Below are 17,650 nucleotides of genomic sequence, written 5' to 3' on the forward strand. Positions count from 1 at the left end.
GAAAGATTATATATTAATGACAGAATTATCTAAAGTACATTAAACCTGTTAAAATAAAACCATTTGAACCTGTAGCATAAGTGTTTGTCCCATCTCTAACAGACAGGCTAGCAAAATAATCAAAGTTGTATACAATAATTTTTATGGAAATAAAATACAATAATTATTCATTTATTTATTTATTTGTAGGAGTGCTTGCTTGAGCCCCTGTGGACCCTTAAAAGGGTCTAAAATCGCCACTGAGTAGTAGAAGTGGTACTTTTTGGGGTCTTCTCCCACTACTATTGTGCAGTAACGTTTGTGGACCCAGTTACATCCTCGTAAATCTCACTGCTTTCACGTTATTGATCGTGAAATTGATCCAAAACACTTTTTTAAGGGCGTAAGATATGAATACAACACTACATTGCTCAAACAAATAAATGCATCTCATACCTTAAGTTAACTTGTGTCACTATTCTATAAACTACCGACCTGTATCTCTCACCTATCATTTAGCAGGAGGTCCGGTTTTTCCTACACAGCTACGCCCCCTGAACGCAGTCTCAGTGTGGGGGTGGAGGATGCTGCTGTTAGCTTCAGCGGTGGATGAGAGAAAATGAAGTTCACACACACGGCTCTTATAAAAGGTAGCAAACACTCATATCTCAGTTTACAATGCATAAGAACATTACGTTGTAGCTTTAACTCCCTCACAGTTTCATATTTAGTGACTAATTTAACTACATTTTGGTGTTGTGTACGTTGTTGTTGTTGTTATCGATGGATAGCATGCTGCTGCTAACTTGCTAATGTTAAATTTCTGTCTGTAGCTCTTGGCTAAACACTTAAGGACAAAGTTAACCGTGTTAGAGGTGCTTGTATAACATTACCAGCTTGTGATTCATGTAGTTTTATAGCTTTTCTTACATATTGTCACACTAATTAATGTTTATGTTCAGCGAATTGAAGAGCTAAGCTAAAGCTAGGCTAACAATAGTGGAGAAAGTTGGTTGTAGTAATTTGGATTGCAACACAACTATTATTAAAGATTTGTTTGTTGTGCCAGCTGACTAACTTTATTTGGATAGTAACACAAGATGTTAATAGTAGATTTGTGATGATAAACTCCTTGACTAACTATTAGCAGGCTAACCTACAATAACAAGTCCGTGCTAAACAGGATGTGCATAGTTTTGTTGTCCTTTGCTGATCCTGCCATGTTTATGACCAGATAGCTTACATGTTTTTATTGCTGTATCTTGTAGTTTAAATCAAATGCAATCTCCCTGATCAACTTTAAAACATTTTACCACATGCAAATCATGCATAACAGGAGTAAATTAGGTTTCACACAGTGTCCTGTTTGCCCTACTGCCCCCCTTGAGATCCAGCAGCAGCAGAGAGCGAGGGGGCATATGACCCATGGATCATATTAATATTATAAATAGAGAACTGGTGGTGATGGAGGTATTGTAAGGAGCTTCATCAAGTCATAAACAGAATATAGGCCTAAGTAATGAGGACAATGGGATCTCCAGACCTTACCAAGGGTCATTATTAGACTCTATGCTATAATAAAGTGTGCTGATTTGTTACTCTATAAGGTGAAAGTTGGAAAGTTGTGCTCAGGCAGATGGAAAAAGAAGCACTTCATGTTGAGAAATATGTTTTTAATTAAGTCTACAAAGTATGATGTGAAGGCTATAATGAGATCAAGGTGATACAAAGCTCAGGCTCAGTCTTTATACACAGTTATATACATGAATCATGAATTATGTGTTATATTCAATGTAGGCCAACTTAAATTACGTTTTAATATTTTAATGGCTATTTTTGTAACAGGACAAGTGTTGCACCCTTTTTCTTACCCACTCAAAATTCTCAGCTTAGCCTTGTCGGATATTAGCTGTTGGAAATCGAGATTTTTTCCATTTTTGTTTGACAAGTTTAACTACCAGCCAGATTAGAGCTAGAAAAAGCTGCCTGTTAGATTGATACTTGAAAAGTGTCTATGTGGCCAAAAACATTACATACTGTAGATAAATAAGTCATTTTCCTTTTTTGTTATTTGGCAGACCGCTTCATAAAAAGTGACTCACAAGTAAGGCAAGAGAAATAAGAGTTAAAGGACTCAGACGCCAAAGTGACAGTGACAAAGTGTGAGTGCCTGACATTAGATTTATTTAAAAAAAGAGTCACACCAGAGCTTCTTTCAGTGTGAAGATGTATTTCCTCTTTATAAATGTATCTTTATATATCATTCACATGAACCCAAAACCCAAACCTGGCTGGTTGCACCCACTGACATCCCTCTGTCTAACTTTAGATTTTATAGTTCAATATACAAAACCTCAACAATAGAGATGGGAGTGATGTTTCCATTCTGCTTTTTTTTGCTTTTAAACAGTATCAGTAATTATTTAGAAACTGAGAGTCTTTGAACTTTCTCTGTGAACTTTTTATTCATCCCCAAATTTCATGAACCAGGAACATTTTAAAATAGATCAGCATCTCCGCATGATCTATAGCATCCTGTTAATGTGCGGTCAGCGTAGAAAAATCCAACGCCCACAGACATAACTTCACCAGATGACTTGTGTCCGGCGTTAATTTTCCATCCCGTTTGTGAGCGTTGAACAAGTCCAGACATAGCCTCCGGTGCTGCCACGGCTCGGCTGCTGGCTGCAGAGTTGCTCCATCAGCAGACTGGATTTAGACCAGTGCCCAGGTTGAACTCTCTTCTGGCATTTGGCTGTGGCATCGAGGCATGTTGTTGAATAGTTAGGTGTGGTTGTTAAGAGAAAAGCTCAGACAACATACGTACATAGTAACATATCCAAGTGATGTTGAATCATACTATTTATAATTGAGCTGCAATGATTAGTCAATTAATCGAATGACAGGAAATTAATCGGCAACTATTTTAATAATAGTCTTAAAGGGAAATTCTCTCATTCCAGCTTTAAATAGTTGAATATAGTCTTGTTTCTTTAATCCTCTTTGATAGTAAACTGAGTTTCTCCGGGTTGTGGACTGTTGGACAGGGGGAAAAAAGATTTTAGGTTGTATCTTCAGCTTTTGGTAACAGTAATCGACATTTTTCACCAGTTTCTTTCATTTTAAAGACCAAACAACAATTTGGTTAATCAAGATGAAGATTAACAGATTAATCAATCATGAAAATAATCATTAGTTGCAGCCCTAATGTATAATTCATGATAATATCACAGAACTTTGTCGTTTTTTTCTTATGCTGTAAGTGATGTGTAATTTCATTTTAAATACATTTTCTATATTTTACAGTTATGGGAGGATTTGCACCTGCGGTCAAAATGGCGAGAGACAGAAAGTGCATCCTCTGTGAAACGGTTCACGTGTCCAAGCAGGTAATTCAGCCTTAAATATGATTCACACTGTAAATACAATGCACATTATTACCATGATTTTGTATTGATATATTAGGTTTATTCCACCTTTATTTAACAACCTATTACACTTTGGCATCAATAATCCTCTGTATCTGTCTCTGTCACCTATGTTCTGCATTGCTGTAAATGACATATCATAACATTATACTGCTCTATATTTTTATTGCACATATATTATCATTTTCATATAATTATCACTGTTAACATATCATATACAGGATTTTGCTGCATTATACTGCTTTATATGTTATTGCAATGTTATCATTCTTATATGATTAATATAATGTGTCCAGGCATTTTTGCATTTAACATATTTTAAGATTTTCCTGTATTGTGTTACTTCTGCAAATTGCTCCTCTGGGACAAATAAAATGTTTTGATTTGAATTGAATTAGACATCAAGTAAGTGTCATCTATCACATAACTCATTGTAGAAACTTGAAGCATTTACACTGTACATGTTCACAGATACTTAAAGGAAAAGCTTTTAATTGCAATGTGTGTCTGCAGGAGATGGATGAGCACATGAGAAGTATGTTGCACCACCGTGAGCTGGAGAAGCTCAAAGGCCGGTGAGTAACAGAAAAGTCAGCTGTAATTAAGATTAGTGAAGATATTGATCCCAGATTAAAAAATGTGTAATAAGTTTATTTTCCCAAATAACAGAAATAACAATCATAATTTGAAATCTGAGTTGTGAGTATAACTGTGAGTATAACTGCATCTTGTTCAACACACTTTTAAAAATCGGACTATTAATCTTATTATAAAAGTTTTACTCTTATCTATGTGGGTCATGAAGCACGTGTTCACGTTGGCACGTGCTCATCACAGTCATTGGGCAAGTTGATATAGGGGCAGCTGTCTCAACTGTGGCATGTATATTTAGACACAATCTCTCCGGAACAACAGGCATGACCGATAGAAACCAACTGGCTATCTCGTGACTCTCCTGTAGATTACCAAAAGTATTTGGCCTGAGTTGGAAACATTTTTGTGTAGAGCAAATTCTGATTCAGGCTTGGGTCGGAGTACTTACTGTACTATGTTACTGGGACGTCCTGCAAACTTTGATGTGCAACGGATGCATCAGTTCAGTCATCATAGTCGGATACATTTTCGAAGGAATTATTAAGGAATTTCATTTATTCATTCAGATTCAGTTTCAGAAAATCATCTTAGACATAGGTCAGCATTCAAAACTCAGACAATTCATCCTCCTAAAAACAGAATAAGATTTACAGCATATAACTTACTAATAAATAACTATAGCTAGATAGAAGTCTGTGCTGAGTCTGCATTGCTGACTAACAAATTGCAATTGCAGCAATTATTAATTGGGATTTCATTAACTCCACCACTGCAGATGAGAAAATAACTCAGCGGGGAAAAAAAGGTAACTCTATCTTATTGATAAAGAGTTAGCACGAGAAGTCAGTAAATGGCAGCATGCCATGACACAGATTGGAGAAAGAAACTGAGAAGGAGCCAGTGAAGTCAGGGGCCATATCAGAGTCACAGGATAACATACTTGGGAGAGGTTTTGAAGTGGAGACGGTTAGCAGCTGCATGAGGCTCCAGTTACACAGGCTTTGGTTGGGATTGGTCAGCAGGGTCTACAGACCAGTTTTAATAACACATGCCGGACTACAGGGGGGCTGGATCCTGGCTCTCGGGCGCAAGTGTGAAGTCAAATACAGACATAGCCTTCTGTAGGGTCCCAGAGTGCAGCGGACACCATCATGACAGCGCACTAGGCTGAGGGCACCGTGCCTCTCTCCCCTCCAAGAGTCCCAGCGCCGTGCTGCATGGCTGGTTGTGGTGGCTGGATTTTAACAACTAGATTAGCTTGCACAGCTGGTCTTCCTGCCCTCACCCTGCCATCTATGGCCTGCTGAAGAAAGGAATAATACGATCAGGATGCTCAAGAGTTTAACTTTTATTTTAATATAAACAAGAGAAATTTATAAGTTAGTTACCTCCTGATCTGTGACAAATAGAGAATTTGGACAAGTTGTTTTTCAAGGAAAGTTGAGTATTCTCCTCTCCTGACTTTATTTAGACTTTGAAGTAACAGAAAGTAGAGCCAGAGTGCATTATTGCAGGCTCTGCAGGCAGGAACAAAACCAAACCAGACTACATAAGAACCATGCCTGAAGGAATGATCGAACGCCCGCTCTCGCCTTCCCTCCCCAGGGACTGCGGACACGAGTGCAGGGTGTGCAAGGTAACCGTGGTGAGCCTGACAGATTATGCCAGCCACATTTCCAGTCCCACGCACAAGCAGAATGTGGAGGCTGCGGAACAAAAGCCCGCTGGGATCGAGCGCGACGAGGACTACTTCGACCAGGCTTTGGTGGAGCTGATCGAGAGGAGGAAAGAACAGATTCGGTAAGACGCTGCTTCTGAATGCAGTTTCTGTAAAGTGATAACTTGTGGGTGTTGTATGTTGTTCAGTGAAGTCTGCAGCTTTTCAACAATATGTGTGTGCATGTGTGTGTGTATTTTTGTAAGAAGAACAAGTTAAAAAAAACCTAAATTTAGTCTAAATTAGGGATTCACCAACCTTGCTTCTTTTAGTCCCAATACGGATACCTTGCCTCAGGGTTTCAGCCGAGTATTAATAAGCTGTATGTCTCACTCTGTGGAAGAGACTGGGATCTTCCTTTTATGTGTAAGGCTAAATCAAGCTTAAATTAAACATTTTTTTTCTAACTTTGTTAAACTAAATCTAACAAATAAATACCTACATATAAATTAACTGATTATTTATTAAAGTAATAGTATCTGATACCAGATCAGCCCGTCGTCACTGATACCTGATTCAGCTATTTGAGTCAGTATCAGACTGATATCTGATATGAGTATTTTTAGTCCTAATTAAATGTTTTTTGAATTCTTTATCTCGCATATAAGAAGTTTGGTAGAGGTTTGAGTATGTTTATTTTTGTTTGTTTGTTTTGTTTATAAGACTGGAGCTTATAAGAAATAATTTTAGCTTTTAAAAATCAATTTCAGGAAGGAATATTGTACAATATTTCTTTAATTGTTCAGTTACAGTCCACCGTTTTTATTGATTTTTATAATTTAATCACAAATAAAAAGGTAAACACTTTATATACACGGTGTGTTTATAAACCATGTATAGTCGCATTCTGCTCAGCGGTACTCTTTTAGCTGCTGCCTTTCACTTCGGGTGGCGGCTGGGGTCGTATGTCAGGACTGGAGCCTAAAAAAAAACATGACCGCACACACAAAGTTTAGACACACTCTGGCCTCGAATATATTCTGCCTTCTGCAAGTTACAAAACACAACCAAGAAACCTTAATTGTGATGCTTTGAATTATCGAATAAATTACAAGCATTTTTCCTTTGATTTTAAGAATATAAACCTCGAAATTAATTAGTCCCCAAAGGCCATCTCTTGTAATAACACTGTTTGTGTGCATTTTTGGCTGAAAACACACAATATTGACCTCGCTGTGTGACTGGAAGAGAAATATCTGAGTGGAGCAGTTGGCAAAGTGTGACACGTGTTGAGACTGTTACAGGCTAATGCTGGCGTTCAGCTGTTAGCTCGTCACATGTCGTATCATTTCCCTCTTCAGGTCAATGCAGTAGGTCATGTAGTGATCCAATCCATCACATGATGACCAGGGTCTCTTGGTCTTTTTAAGAGAATTGAAGCGTGTGAATCATACTTTTTATGCAATTTTCCAGTCCAAAGGAGTCTTTTGTTGGGTTAATTTTTTAGGTTTTATAATGACATTTCTTGTTAGGGCATGAATCACTAAGGAATTTATCACTGCATAAATTAACAAAAAATCTTAAATGTAAGCTTAATATTTCATGAGTCTTTTTGTCTGCAGGAAAGACAAGGAGGCTGCTGCTGCAAAACGTGCACAAGAAGAAGAGGAGCGAAAGAAAAAGGAGCAGTTTCAGACGAGACTAAAGGAAGCTAAAGAGCGTTTCCGGCTCCAGAATGGCTGGCAGCAGCCATCAGAGGCGTGCAGTGGATCCAATCAGCACAACTCTTGGTACAGGGGTAACCGGTATAGCGCCAGACCAGGGGATGCACGACCCTGGCACAACAGTCAACAGGGAAAAAGTGCCACCTGGCACGCTCAGGAGCCTCCTAACTTTCAGAGATGGGCGTCGGGAGAGTTTCAGGGTGGAAGCTTGCACAACCAGGGAGCTTTCGGCAATAAGCAGTGGTATCAGGGCGCATTTCCTGGCAGTCAGCAAAGTCGACTGCCCTGGCTCAGCAACGCAGGCAGCAGTAATGGGATCTATGGCAGAAACAATATTTCTCAGTACCCACAAAGGAACCGACCTGTGAGCATGCTGGGACCACCTCCCATGTATCCACCTCCACCAAGTTTTTTTACCAATACAGTTAAACAATTGCAAAATACAGGCAGTGGACAGGGAGATCAGCAGGGCGATAAGCTTCAGAAAGGGGAGGAACAAAATGCAGAATGTGATCACAACAGCACTAAGAGCTCAAAGAGCTTTGGTAGCAACCCAAAGCTGGACAAAGTGTGTCGCTGGTCACCCTATCCAGTCACGAAGGGTTTTGATTCTGTACTCCACAAAGACACCCACTCAAACTCCTCAGAGAAGTATCCCAAAGTTTCCAAACCCCCGAAGCAGGAAAAAGCGCCAGAAACCAGTGCCTTTATCAGGCATTCCCGACCTGAACAGAAACCAGGACAATTGACCTCTAGTGGACAAAGTGTGGAAGAGAAAGGGAAGCTTAAAAAGAGTCCCAAAAACAAGCCCAGAGACAGGAGTAGCAGCGGCAGTAGAAGCAGCAGCAGTACTCTGAAAGAAGGCCAACAGAACTCTTCATCTGGTTCCTCCAGTCATAAGGCAAATAAACCATCACTGCTTGAAGATAAGAAGCTTTCCTCAGTTCCTAGTCTCAACAGTGGAGCTCCACACAGTAAGAACTCCAGTCAGGTGCATCCACAATCAAAGTCACCCACAAAGCACAGTGCAATCAGGGCCCCTTCTATTGGGCCGCTGCAGTCAAGGCAAGAACGGCAGCTCCCAGAAACGTTCAAGAAAGCCAGAGAGATCGTTCTGGAAAAGAGGGGCTCTTTGGATAGCTCCATCAACAACAAGCTGGAAATGACTCGGCAGGCTGTGGAGGAGCAGCTGAGGGATCATGCACAGAGTCAGGTCGGTGTGAACAAAGAGAACAGCTGCAGGCAGAATGCAGCTAAACCAACGTTACTCGACTCAATCAGGCCCTCCCCTCACGGAGAAGAGAAAGAAAAGCTTGCATTGCCGTCGTCTTCGGACAGCAGCCAGTTTCTCCAGTCGCTGCAAGTCAGCACCTCCACCTCAGAGAGCTTAGAGCCTGCAACTTCCAGCAGGGAGGAGGAGGAGAACAGGAAGAACGCTGAGAAGGAAGCTTGCTCAGAGGCTCCGGGTGAGGCCATGCAGGCTGTCGAAGCAGGGCACGGTTCAGAGAGTGACGCCTCCAGAAGTGACGAAGCACAAACCGTCTCGGGGTCAAACGCATCAAGTCTATCCAAACTCGATCTGCCCCCTGTGTTGAAACGAGACCTGACCAAACACATCAGCTCCAAGAGCAAAGCAGGTGGCCACGAGCCCAATCTGAACTTTGCTAGACGAGTCCGTAACGTGAGCGAGTCTCGGAGAAGTGACACCGAGAAGGATTCGGGCCTCAAACCAACTGTACGGCAGTTAATCAGCTCCTCTGGATCTCGACGCAATGTGAACTGGGAACAGGTCTACCAAGAGGTCAGGAAGAAGCAAGACAAAGGAAAAGGCATGCCGAGGTGAAATATTAAGCTTACATTTAAGATTTTTTGTTAATTTATGCAGTGATAAATTCCTTAATGCCCTTACTGTCTTATCTCCATCTAGGTTCGGGATAGAGATGGTGCCGTACGACCAGGAGGACCAAAGCCAGGAGGAAGATGACATTCCTCTGCTGGAGGGTTTCCAGTGGGAGTCACTCATGGACGTTTCCGGCCAGGCCGCCTCCCGCAAACGCTCCTTATCAGAGAGCAGCCTCGCTCCTGCATCCGCTCACACCTTGTTTCCATCCCACCTGTCAAAGGAGACGACACAAAGAGAAAGCCTCAGCTCAGAGCAACAGGGATCCTTAATGTCTCCCAAATCATTATTCGCCAAAGAGAAAAACAGTCAGCAAGAGATGGAGCAGATGCTTGGTCACTATGTGTCCAAAGCGCAGATGCAGCCAGAAAAATTAACGACAGGGGCGGTGAAGGCTCTCCAGAGGTCTGACTCAGTGCTCGGGGACAGCAGTTCGGGGACGGAGATGTTGGACGGTCAGGGAACAGGGAAGAGGAGAAGAGGAGCTGCAGTGAGTAAAGGAAATTGTGTTAAAACTAGTCTGTGTGAGGGATCAATTTTTATTCGTATTATGCAAACAGGAACTGGCAGAATGCACAATTTTGACTCTCTTCTTTTTTGCCTGTCAGGATGTCCCAAGCCCCGAGACGTCTTGCTTGGAACACAATAACAAAAGAAGGAAGATCAAATCCAAAAGAGGTCAGTATTTAAATGTGAAAATGTGAAATTAAAGATGTCGCAGTGATTCATTTATTTAAAGACAAATACAGGTTCTAGACGAGTCACTTTTTTGGCTGCTTTTACCAAGAAATGTGTCCAGGAGATCCCATAAAAATTGTTAAATGTTAGAATGGAAGTCCCCAAATGGCACTAAAATCTGCAGCTGTGTCTTAATTCAGCTGCTGAGTTTTCATTCATATGTTTTGGGTTTGGTGCAGAGCGTTTTCATATTGACCAGCTGCTGGCTGTGTCTCTGCGTGAGGATGAGCTGAGTCGCTCCCTGCAGACTGTGGACACCAACCTGATCCAAGCCCGGGCTGCATTGGAGGCCGCCTACATAGAGGTGCAGCGACTCATGGTGGTAAAACAGCAGGTAGGTCTGCAAACAACGATATGAAGGCACACGTGTAACTCCACACTTGTTATTTTGATTCCAGGTGTATAAGAAACTGGAATTTTAGTCATTTATTACCTTTAGGCTACTTAGTTTTCTTGGTTTTTGTGCAAATGTCAATAATATGATAATAAGCTAATAGTGCTCAATTGCAAGCAGTAATATTCACTTCCTGATGGCTTTTATATGGCTTTGTCTTTTTCAGATGACTACAGAGATGAGCACACTAAGAAACAAACGCATCGACTTATTAAAAGGGATGCAAGGTAAGGACATGTTTTATTATGAAAGACATGTAATTGTTTTTCAATTAATACAATAAATGGTCTTTTTTACCACTCACAACTACAATTGAGGTTAATGTGCAGTTGATACTAATTAGAATAATTATATGAACCAATTTATACTGGAACCAATTTGTCCTAACCCTAGTTGTAATAATTGTAGTAATCATTACACACATAGTTCAGTACATGATGTATGTATAACGGTAAGAGTGCAGTAAGCCAAACTGACATGAAATGAGCCTTTTGTTGTGTGATTTCTTCTTACGCAGGTAGTTTAGAGGTAGCACCTTTGCTCAAATTAAAAGAAGAAAAGATGGACGCAGTGGAATCAGAGTCATACATGCCTTCCTCTGTTACGGACACTGCTGCTGGCCTCAGTCCTACTCAGACTGTCCAGCGTGCCTCCCCTCCCTCCTCCAGCCTTCCCTTCATGCCTGTAGTAATCAAGCAGGAGCCCCAGTCTCCTGTCCATGTCAGCTCAGAGCTGGACCCCGTAGAAAACACGACCTACTGCGCTCACAGCACCACCCTAGAGCTGCCCGTCGCTCCTGTTGCAGCGTCTCCACCAGGTAACGTTATTCAATACACAGATTGAGTTTATTAAAGCGCCCTTTGCCAACCACTTGTTAACAGTACCACCAATGTCTTCACTTTTGTTCATTTTTCTTTATAATTTACAGACCCCATCCTTGACTCGCAGCTATCTCCTGAAAGAAACCCAGAGTGGTACCAAGCTAACAGACAACATGAGCGGGAGAGCTTTGGAGAGCATGTAGACAGCAAAGAGAGCTTGTCAGGACTGGCTGAGACAACTGAAAAAGCCACACCGGCAACACCGAACTGTCTCGCCAGTTTACAGGACTCCAAGATCTCCCTAAAGCTTCTCTCAGCCAGCAGGAGGAGCTCTGAGGTGGGAAGTGTTGGCGAGTGTTCAACCACACAGTCCTTTGAAACCCCCTCGGTGCCTTCGGTCCTGAACATGCCGGCCTCTCCCTCCGAAATGAGGAGCGGCAAGCGAGTAAGGAAGCTAAAAAAGAGGAAGGTGTTGAAGAAAGCTCAAGGGACGGAGCAGCCTGAAAGCAGTGACACCGAGGTGGATACGGAGGCTTCCCGGCCGAGATGGCTTAAAACGCGCCGGAGACCCAGTGGTGGCTCTCAGGTCAGTACCTCCACTCTGTCTAGAGAGAGTGCTATGACCATGGAGGGGGGGAAAGAGGTCTCTATGCGGCTGTTTCCAGCCGTCATGCTCAAGAGATTAGACACAGAGTCTCTCAAACAGATGGTGCTTCCTCAGGTGGCCCCCGCGGAGCTGACGATGACCTTAGATTCAGAGGACAGCATGGAGATCACTGCAGCCTGTCAGCAGACCCACGTCCAGGTCCCAGACTCCTCCAGACCTGAGCCACTGAGCCTGGCCTGCAATGAAGTCACTTCCACCAGTGACATGGACATATGTAAATCCTCTGAGAGGTGAGACTTTTTTTGTGTTGGCAACCTTTCAGGCGTTTTTTATTCATTTAACAGTTATAGATGAAGATAAACAATTATTTTAGATTTTACAATCAAATGTATAAAAACTAAATAGTATGTTATCCAACTGCTCCCAGTTTCTCTCAGAGGTGTTTACAGGTGAGAAAAACACACATTTATAATAGAGACTATTAACTGTCATTTACAGTTCACTCCTCCAAAATCATGAGATGCATCAAGTAGAAGATCAGAAGTCATGTCACTCACTATGACTGAATGATAGTGAACATGAACATTTTACCAGAACCTTACACAGTCTGTTAGAGACTAGCTATGATGATATAATCACTGATAATTATATATTAAAGATTGTTTTTTCCACCCTTTTTCTCCCTACAGTGAAGCGCCACTGCCAAAGATAACAAAGGCCTCATCAGGTATGTTTGTTTATGCCGTTACTAACTTATAAAAGTTATTTGATAACTTGAAATTCCTGCTGCTGCAGTGACACTTGGTATTTGTTTTATCACTCATCTTTCTGGTGCACAGGAAGTTATGTTTCTAAAGGCATTTTCTTGTATGTTTTTATCATGTATTGATTATTACAATCATTTAGCATTTACTTTTTTACCAGCATATTTGGACCCTACTGATTGTCTTAAGTTTGAATACATGACCAAACATAAAATCCTATCACAAACTGAGCAGCCAGAATTAGAAATGTCATACTCTGTGACCAAGCTAAAATAGATTCTGTAGTGCCCAAATTACTTTTTATGGGCAAGATATTCATAGAGCTGTTAGCTGACAGTGATGAACGGGCGCAGCTTTCTGAGAATGTGTATATTTAACCTGTCGCATATTGAGCGCTGGTTTACACCTCCTTTAAATGTTCCTGCCCGGATCACCATTTCGGAGAAAAAAACCATTCCAGCGTATTTTTATTAAATGATTGATTGTAAAGTTTTCTGGGGACATTTTTTTTATAGATCCTGTAAAATTGAATTTTATACCAAGTACAGTTGTTTGGGAAGTGAGGAAGGTTTTGAATTTCTATAGAGATTAGAAACCACCAGCTATATATAGATTGTTGTCATTTAGTAGATAATAATCCTCTTTAAATTGAGCTTATAGTATTTTGAGTAAATTCACACGAAAAGTAATGAACAAATTTGATTGCATGTTAATGTTAAAGCTCATTTTAAGTATTTTTGTGTCTCTCAGATGCATCTTCTGACCACGGTGAGGACGATATTCCCACCGAGGGAGCATTTGATGGCCACCAGGAGGCGGTGAACGCCATGCAGATCCACAATGGACTGCTGTACACGTGCTCTGGAGACCGCACCGTCAAAGCCTTCGACCTGGTGGTGGGTGTTAACGAAGCTCTGCTGCTTTTTGTCTTGTTGGATCCACAACTGCATTAATACGTATTTTAAATGTTTATGTCAATGAATGCAACATCAGGATAATCTTATTTTATCTTTTGTTGTTCCTGTTGCAGAGCCATAAATGCGTAGCTGTGTTTGAGGGCCACAGCTCTAAAGTGAACTGCTTGTTTGTGTCCGCTGCTCCCTGCCTGCATCACCGCCTGTACTCTGGCTCCAGTGACCAGACCATCCGCTGCTACAATCTCAAGGTAAAAACACACGTCTGCTTTTATATAAATTGACTCATAATTATATTTACAGTATTCCACAAATGAATCGGTTTGGATACAACTTTAAAAAAACCAACTAAAAGCATTCATTTTATGAAGTTTGTATGATTCTGACTCAGTTTGATGATCCCTCATGTCCACAGACAGGAGAACTCGAGCAGCAGTTCTCTATGTCAGACCGAGTCATCTGCCTCCACAGCCGCTGGAAGATTTTATACGCTGGTTTGGCTAACGGCACCGTGGTGACCTTTAACCTTAAGGTGAGAAATGCAGCATGCAGCGACATGCAATGGCAAAATTCTAATTAGAGAAGATGGAATTTTGGCATTTTTCTTCAAAAATTCAAGCAGATACTATAGTTATCAAAATAGTTGCTGATTAATTTCATGTCAGTTACAACCAATCATGTGATCATTGCAGCTCTAGATTGATTATTCTTTGCAGACGATTTCATTTAATTTTTTTATTCTTTGTTGGTTTAGACAAACAAGCAGATGGATGTGTTCGAGTGTCACGGGCCGCGGGCCGTGAGCTGTCTGGCCTCGTCACAGGAGGGAGCCCGAAGGATCCTGCTGGTCGGCTCCTACGACAGCACCATCAGCGTGAGAGACGCCAAGAACGGACTCCTGCTGCGCACACTGGAGGGACACACCAAGACTGTGCTCTGCATGAAGGTAGGTGATGTCTGGACGTCTCTCCACATCTCTTGACTTAAAAAAGAACACTTTCTCAATGAGAAAAAAAAACCACTGATAGAAAGAAACAAGCGCAAACAAGTTCTGATGCGTTTTATATCCTGTAATGTTTTATAAGCATTTTAAAGGAAAGGAATAAACAACTTAATGGTGTTACTTTTTCCACAGAATCATAACAAGATTTTTTTAAAATACAACTTTAAAGAAATGTTGTTATCTGTTATAATAATTGAATGTTAATTACTTTTTTATTAATCAGTTTCTCCCTCTTTTTTACATTTTCTGAGTGCAGTGTTGCATTAACAGTTTTGCAGTTTTTGACAATATCTCTGTCCTTTTCTCTCAGGTGGTCAATGATCTGGTGTTTAGTGGCTCCAGTGATCAATGCGTCCATGCACACAACATCCATGTAAGTCAAACTGTTCACCTCGTCTCACATAACAGGATTTGACTATACTATACTGTACTATACTATACTATACTATACTATACTATACTATACTTTTTTTAAGGTTAGAGTTACATTTATTTAAAGTACCTGTATTATCTAAAATGATATTCCTCTTGACGTCACACTTTGTTTCCTCTAACTGTACAGACAGGAGAGCTGGTGCGGGTCTATAAGGGCCACAGTCATGCTGTCACTGTGGTGGCCATCCTGGGGAAGGTGATGGTGACCGCCTGCCTCGACAAGCTGGTCCGAGTCTTCGATCTGCAGGTTTGTCTCCTCAGACCATCTGTCTCTGCACACTGACAGACTCCACCTGACACCAGACGACGTGGTTGAAATGTGGCATTATTGACGCATTATTCATGACATTATTTTCAGCAAGAACCTCTGAAATAATTTTTTCTCTCCCTCCTCAGTCCCATGAGCAGCTGCAGGTCTACGGAGGACACAAGGACATGGTGATGTGTTTGGCCATCCACAAGAACATGGTGAGTCACCTGCTTACTGGACACACTGGAAACACTCATCATACGTCCTGCCTGTAACCCATTAAAGAATAAACTCTTTATTTGCTCTCATATTTATTGTTAAGTAAGTCATGTTTAAAGACCAAACATGAGTCATGATCTGTGTGTTTATGCTCTTTTTTTTTTTTAGATCTACACAGGCTGTTACGATGGCAGCGTGCAGGCCGTCAAGCTCAACCTGATGCAGAACTACCGCTGCTGGGTAAGAGGAGAATGCATGTGTTGCTGATCAAGAGTTTGTGCGGGTGTTGTAAAGTAAGAAAATGATACTCAACACACCCTGGTGGCTGGATTTCACTCGGGTGTGTGAGACTCACTTTAATCGGAGAAATTGGATTTTTCACACTGATGTTTGCAAGTTCAAGCACTTTATTGTCATTTTAAAGCACAACGAAAACACTTTTTTTAGATTGTTGAACATTGACATTTTTTTCTGCAACCAAAATTTGCCGTGAAGTGGTGTCAGCTCTGCAGCTAAAAAAGTCAGTAGTCAGTTGGTGTTTATTAATAGTGTTAAAGGTGGTATTAACTTTTAATATCACAGCATAAACATCACTGTAGAGCAGTGGTTCTCAACTTTCTAAGCTTAAAATGAAGCAATGTCACAGAGAATAATTTTAAAGGCCTGAAGAAATCACAATTAATCAGCCCAGCAAAGGCTAGAGGAACATACCAGCAAATAAATGTACATCATATTGTTAAGTAGAAATAGTTTTTCCTGATTTACAGTCCTGTTTATCATCTTCTGACCAGTTTGAGTGTCCTAACCTTTTCTTTGAGAACCATTTCTACAGTCTACTGGAGCTGAAATGATCAGCCAAATCATTTATCACTCCATTTGTGATAATTATTCTCTCAATTGTTTTGTTTTATTTGTTTGTTTGTTTGTTACTTTTCAATAAAAACATCAACTTTTCTTTAGCTCCAGCTTCTCAAATGTGATTATTTTCCTCTTTCTTCTTTTCCTAATATAGTAAAGTGAGTACTTTTGGATTCACAAAAAGCTTGTGGAGTGTGTCAAATGACCAATTTGGGAAGATGTAAAGGACACTTTCTGTTAGTTTATTGACCAAATGTTTTAATAAATAATAAGGGCTGCAAGTAACTATTATTTTCATTCTTAATTAATTGTTTTGTCTATAAAATACATCAGAAAATAGTGTAAAATCATTAAAATGATGTGTTCAAATGTATTGTTTTATCCGAACAGCTGCCCAAAATCCAAAGATATTTATAGGACATAAAAAACGTCAAATCCTCACATTTGAGTAGCTACAATCTTTTTTTTTTCTTTTTCTCCATTGACTAATTGGTTAATCTTTCCAGCTCTACAAATAATCAAGAGAACAACCTGCAGATGAATAGATAATAAAAATGAGTTAGGTTAATGGTGTTTTGCGTTTAACAGTGGAACAGCTGTTCGTTGGTGTTCGGGTTAATGGAGCATCTGCATCAGCACCTGATCAACGACCACACCTGCCCCAACGTCCAAACGCTCAAGTGCCGCTGGAAAAACTGTGAAGAGTTTTTCTGCGCACGTAACGGCTCCAAGCAGGTATAATATATTTTTTTTACTCCTGAATTTTCCTCTGGAGCAGTCTATTAATATTTAGTTTGGAGTTTTATTTAATTTGTCTTTCTTCTTCTTTTGTCTTTTTGCAGGGGATGCCCGTGCACATGCAGAAACACGCTGAGGAGACTGAACTGGAGCCTTAAGGCCGGCGGGAATATCGTTTCCCCACCGAGCTCTTCCCTCCCTTTCTTGTTACCTTTACTCCCCCCCCTTGTTAACCTCCCATATTGGGGGGGATCTTTTTGGGACCCACTTATAACTTACCAGAGCTCCCGTCGAGCCTGATGAGTGGCGTCTTGACGACTCCATCCTTTATGTTCGGTGTTGGAATCCAACCATAATACAATCATGAGAGGAGGGTTGGTTGTGCTGTTGTCGTTGTTGTTGTGTTTTTTCTTTTCTTTTTTTTTTACGTTCTACAAACACGACACCCTCTCTTTCTGTCTGACCATGAACACTGCAGTTCCTGTTTTCACTGACCAAAATAAGACAAAGATAAACGTGACTCATGTTTATTCAAAGAAACTTCAGTGTTGCCGGGATCAGAGGAGAACGTTATGCTTTCTGTTGAATCTGCAAGTACAAAAAAAACAAACCAATAGTCATTTTTAC

General features: G+C 40.8%; 1 protein-coding gene across 1 annotated transcript; it reads left to right on the forward strand.

The window, feature by feature from the left end:
* Positions 1 to 561: 561 nt before the first annotated feature.
* On the forward strand, positions 562 to 17,633 carry znf106a (zinc finger protein 106a). The gene is made up of 23 exons (XM_062440975.1): positions 562 to 629; positions 3,286 to 3,368; positions 3,921 to 3,982; positions 5,607 to 5,801; positions 7,281 to 9,221; positions 9,310 to 9,772; positions 9,891 to 9,960; positions 10,200 to 10,354; positions 10,581 to 10,641; positions 10,932 to 11,231; positions 11,343 to 11,821; positions 11,957 to 12,132; positions 12,532 to 12,569; positions 13,357 to 13,502; positions 13,637 to 13,771; positions 13,936 to 14,052; positions 14,275 to 14,466; positions 14,834 to 14,896; positions 15,086 to 15,205; positions 15,355 to 15,426; positions 15,596 to 15,667; positions 16,874 to 17,020; positions 17,128 to 17,633. The coding sequence occupies exons 1-23, from the start codon at positions 599 to 601 to the stop codon at positions 17,179 to 17,181; spliced, it is 5,172 nt and encodes a 1,723-aa protein (XP_062296959.1). The 5' UTR covers positions 562 to 598; the 3' UTR covers positions 17,182 to 17,633.
* Positions 17,634 to 17,650: the final 17 nt, after the last annotated feature.

Source organism: Scomber scombrus, chromosome 19 (assembly GCF_963691925.1).
Source record: "Scomber scombrus chromosome 19, fScoSco1.1, whole genome shotgun sequence".
NCBI lineage: Eukaryota > Metazoa > Chordata > Actinopteri > Scombriformes > Scombridae > Scomber > Scomber scombrus.